General features: G+C 38.7%; 1 protein-coding gene across 1 annotated transcript; it reads right to left on the bottom strand.

Annotated features, from left to right (window-relative positions):
- On the bottom strand, nucleotides 1–5,041 carry LOC111410026 (50S ribosomal protein L18, chloroplastic-like). Its single transcript, XM_023040182.1, has 3 exons — nucleotides 4,681–5,041; nucleotides 3,822–3,983; nucleotides 1–339 (listed from the first exon to the last, which is right to left on the bottom strand). Exons 1-3 carry the CDS (start codon nucleotides 5,008–5,010, stop codon nucleotides 190–192), a joined length of 642 nt encoding a protein of 213 aa, XP_022895950.1. The 5' UTR covers nucleotides 5,011–5,041; the 3' UTR covers nucleotides 1–189.

The raw sequence follows: 5,041 nt of genomic DNA, 5'->3' as shown, positions 1-5,041 counted from the left end.
TTACCTTAAAATAGGCCTCTCCAATTAGAAATCTGCACTTGGAATTATATGTTAACATGAAGAGAAAGTTAATCATCCAGTTTCTGAACTGCATTTTGTTCCTTCTTCGCTTCCAAAGTTTAACAAAACAAAATACTGAAAAGAACAGGTATTACAGATTGGCATTACTTAAAACTAATCGCCCCAGTTTCAAAACTGCAGGCCATGCTCCCTAGCAGCATCAGCAAGGGCTTCAATCCGTCCATGATAGGGGTAACCCCCTCTGTCGAAAGCCACCTTGGTAATTCCTTTTTCAAGACAGGACTTCGCGATAGCTTCACCCACCTTCTTTGCTACATCCTGAGAACAAAAATTTAGTAATCAAAGCAGTTCCTATTTTACACCAAGGGACAAAAAGGAAAGCAGATGCACGTTACAATAACCAATTTCCTTCATTTGATCTGACGGACAGAAACCCTAGAGAATCATTGTTGGAACACTTTATTCAGCCAAAAATCAGATAAACAAGTATCCATATGCATTCCTATTTAAGTAGAGCCGATTGGAAGCTGAGGTTCATCCTTAAATGCTCTTCTAAATCATATGTGACAATTGACAAATTATGAAATTTGAGCTTCAGACATAAGGATTAAGAGAGATGGCTGGCAGCCTGTAACTTCAGTATACCATTATGCTTCATATAAAGATCTATAAATTTTATTACACCTTGAACTAGAAAATTCATCTTTCTAGTGGAATCAGTTCTTCACAATCCCTTTTGGGGAAGTGCACAGAGATGGTCATGGAATGGTTTTATATCTGTCAACTCCAAGATTATGACTTGAAAAGACCATCTTAAATAAGTTCTAGGAAGTTGGTAAACGTTCTGGTTATTGGCTGAAAAGCCTCAAGTTTGATCTTTCTTTCCTAAAGCCCTGTCCAGTAATTCCTCCAACTTTTTCCTATCCATCTTATTTAGGAGCCACTCACTAGGAGGGTACATGTTAGCCCCTTGAGACCAGCAATGGCTGTGTTATAGGCACCAATGACAATACCTTTGATGGGGGTCTGCTGATGGGTGCATTAAAGACCAACAGAAGCAGGGCAATGTAGGTGAGTATTGAGGCTGGCATTTAAATGGTGCATGCCATGGGCAGATTGCCTAGCATGAAGATAATGAGCTACAGGCAGCATTCTGGTGCACAATACATGTTGAAAGCTAAATGTCCATTAAAGCAAGTTGTGGACAGCACGGCATGGGAAATGGCCAGTGTGCTTAGACTTGTGGCGATCCTTGGGACACTACACTCTCCAAGCTAATACACAGGAATGACTTTCATTGAAAGCATGATGTGTGGCCAGCTGGCTTCAAAACCAAAATATGTGAACGACATGTTATTAATTGGACTTAACGTGAAAGTGGTAAACAAGATTAAAATGGAGTTAAGGGAAATAATTTGACATGAAAGACCTAGGGCATGCTAGGAGGATCCTTGGTATGGAGATTAATTGGGATATGTCTAATTTTTGCTCGTATGGGCATCAAACTCCTTACGTGCTTAAAATTTTGAAGAAATTTGGCATGCTTCACTACAAACTTGCTTATGTGCCTCTTGGAAACCATTTTATACTGTCTAAAGATTAAAAGCTTGCTAAAGAAGATGAAAAGGATTTTATGAGTAAAGTGTCTTAGTCTAATGTTATTGGTTCTATTATGTACCTTCTGGTTTGTTCTAGACCCGACTTGACTTTCAATATGAGAGTATTAAGTAGGTACATGTCTAATCCCGGTCCCAAGGGAAGCGTAGAAGTGGCTGCTTAGGTACTTGAAGAGTACTTTTGATGTTCGGTTAATTTATAAATATGCTGAAGGGGGTGTGAAACTTAAAGGTTTCACATATATTGACTGTGGTGGTGATAGAGATAATAGGAAATTTACTTCCTCATATGTGCTTACTTTGTGTGACTCTTGTGTGAGTTGGAAGTCTCAACTCCAACATATAATTAGTTTATCTACTACGAAATCTAAGTATATTGCAACTACAAAAGCTATTATCAATGCGGAGGTTTGGTGGGCATTTGCTACCAAATAAATCCAGGGCAATGATGAAAAATCGAGTCGAATTTAATTCAATAGGCCTAGTGCCAATTATTTTTTCGATGACCATGGGTCGACTATTCCCACGAGGCCCTGAAATTTACAACCGGGTACTCATCTCAGTGGCCCTAAAGGGACTCGAACTGATAACCATTAGGAAGCAAACTCAATGTCTGACCATTGATCTACCCCTCAGGGTTGCCTAGTGCCAATTATTGAATAAAGATAACACAAGGTAATAACTTGTCGCCCATGGAACTGAGAAACACCTAGGATCCCATAAGAGGTAATCAGGGGCGAATAGGGCTTGACCCATTTATTTAATTGGCCCACTCGGTTCGTGACCTAAGTGAACCTTTATATTGGGTTTTCTCTCCACTCTCCCCACACAACATTCGTTTCTCTCAAATCTGCACTCTGACCGAGCGCCTCTTTGTAATTCTTGTGCCACTCTTTAAGGCTTCTCCTTTGCTCCTTGCCATCGTGGGTCATTGGCTACCTGACCTTGTGGTTGAACCTCCTGTAATCTATCAATGCTTTTGACATACTTGCTGCTATCGATTCTACCTAGTTTTGCGTGCCTCTTCTGTGGTGATCTCTTGATGTTTGTTGGTGGGTCTACTTGGTTGTGGAGATACCCTGTTACCTTGGGTTGGTTGTTCTGAGCCCTAATTGATTGATTCATCATCAAAGCTTATATTGTGAAGGGGAGTTTGATTCTTGCAATTCATTTGCGTTATTACAATTTCCATATTATTGCATTGATATTTAACTGTGTTTTACCATCTATACTTGCTAGGGATTGCATTTTCACTACAAAAAGTCAAGGGGTGGTTGAACCCGATGACCAAAACTGACTATGTGGCAGTTGTGTGAAAACTAACTCAGGAGGCAATTCAGGCTAAATGGCAGGTATTTAGCCAAGGAGTTGAATAATGGGCAGTTTCATATTACCAGGTAAGCTAACACCAGCATAGCCTGGCAGTTCCAGGTGTCAACTGCAACTTGTTTCAATTTATAGCAGTTGTTTTCCTGAAGCCTTCCCTGTGATTCCTTTGTTAGAGAGGGAAATAGAGATTGGGAGCTTGTGTAATACTGCCTTCTATCCTTTCGCTTGTGCCTACTGCCTAGTGCTTTTGAATTGTGCCTTTGTGTTATATTCGTGTGCATTTGTGGCTGATGCAAATATAAATGCTACTTCTTCGTGAAACAATTTTCGAATAAGTCCTGCACACAAACTTGTCCATGTGTAAACCCCAGAATCTAAATAAAAAATCCAAATGATTTAAAATTGTTCGGTTGAAGGATGTAAGGTGCTCTTAAGGTTTTTGAGGATATTGTAATAGATGATGAGCGTATAGGAACTGTAAATGTCAGACCAATGTGAAATTGGGAAGGGAGATGTCCTAAACTTCTTCAAAAAATATAATTAACTTTGAGCTTAACTCTTGATGTTACTTGAATTATGGTTCGATGCAAAAAAGCTGCAGATATTTCCAGCTTGATTTATTAGTCTTGATTAGATCATATAATTGACTCCAGATTTATTCAAAATTTTGCAGTATGGCAGGCAAATTGAAGAGACAGTAAAGTATTGTAACAGGAAGTATTAAGATAATTCTTTTGCACAGCAAATAGAACTCTGAAGAGATTTTTTTTCATCACCATAAATAACATAGCAAAATAAAAGAAAGCATCTGTAAGCCTTTCTACATATGTAGTTTCAGAAATTTTCATAACTTACAATTGTTGGACCGGAGCTGTAGTCAGATTCTTCTGAGATGGGTTTCTGCATGGTTGAGGCCGAAGCAAGGGTATGCATCTTTGAATCATCGATCACCTGAACATAAATATGCTTGTTGGAGCGGAAAACACACAATCGTGGTCTTTCTGGTGTTCCTTCAACCTGAGAAGTCGAGAAATCGATGATGTTGAGGCATCACTGAAACACAGGACAGAACGAAACTAGTCTGAAGAAAGGAATGAAATCCAAGTTCTATCACAGACTGTAAAATATATAGAATTACATCAATCTAGTGAACAAGAGGCCATCACACAATAAAGAGTCAAATCAAGAAAGCAGCATCAATCGAAACTTTAATTCGGATTAAGTACCAAAAGAACGCGTGATGTATAGATAGTTCTATCATTCTCTTTTTATTTTCTGGATAAAGATGCATTATGTGGAAGGTGTCCCATGAGAAATACGTACAATTAATCATTCATCGTAAAATGGGGTGCACAATATATTCATTTTCGTCTCCTATTAAAAGAAAATAACATAAAATAAGGATAGCTCCTCCTCTCTGGAATTAAACCTTTTGTTAAAAAGGAAACACTTGTTCACCACTCAATTCATGTTTCATGAACCAAATTATCATAAAATTACATTTCAGAAAAATCGGTGATAATGAGAATTATTATACAAACTTCCATTCCGAATTTCACTACACAAATTGCAAAAACCTCTCTTCCAGGCTCCACAACTACATTCCATGATATCTCAATTGCAATAACCCTTTAATTTCACATATTGAGCAATGCAATTATTCAAAATTCAAATTCAAATTCAAAAACGAGAGAAAGGAAAGCAGATTACGTACCTTCTTACGAATACGAATATGACGGGCAGTCCTGTCCTCTCTTCTGGTTTTGGTTTTGGCTTCAATAACAAGAAGCCGAGGCCGATGGGTCATTGCTGCAACTGATCTGAGGCGGCAGCCATGGCCAAGCTGCTGCTGTTTAGTATTGACCCAAGACGTCTGTAGGAAGGATAATGTCACTGAATTACAAGACATTTCTTCGATTCTCTCTACTGTATCTGGAGAAAAGTAAAGGGTGTTCGTTTCTAAAGATGATAAGGAGATAACGAAATACAAAGAGGGAGAATGGGGAAGTTTATCGGTCGACCCCCAAAGTTTCACAGGTTCCATAAACTACGCCCTACAAACATGAAAAATGACA

This window comes from Olea europaea, chromosome 15 (assembly GCF_002742605.1).
Source record: "Olea europaea var. sylvestris chromosome 15, O_europaea_v1, whole genome shotgun sequence".
NCBI classification, from domain to species: Eukaryota; Viridiplantae; Streptophyta; class Magnoliopsida; order Lamiales; family Oleaceae; genus Olea; species Olea europaea.
Note: the sequence above shows the minus strand (reverse complement) of the source record. Positions and strands in the feature narration are given on the sequence as shown.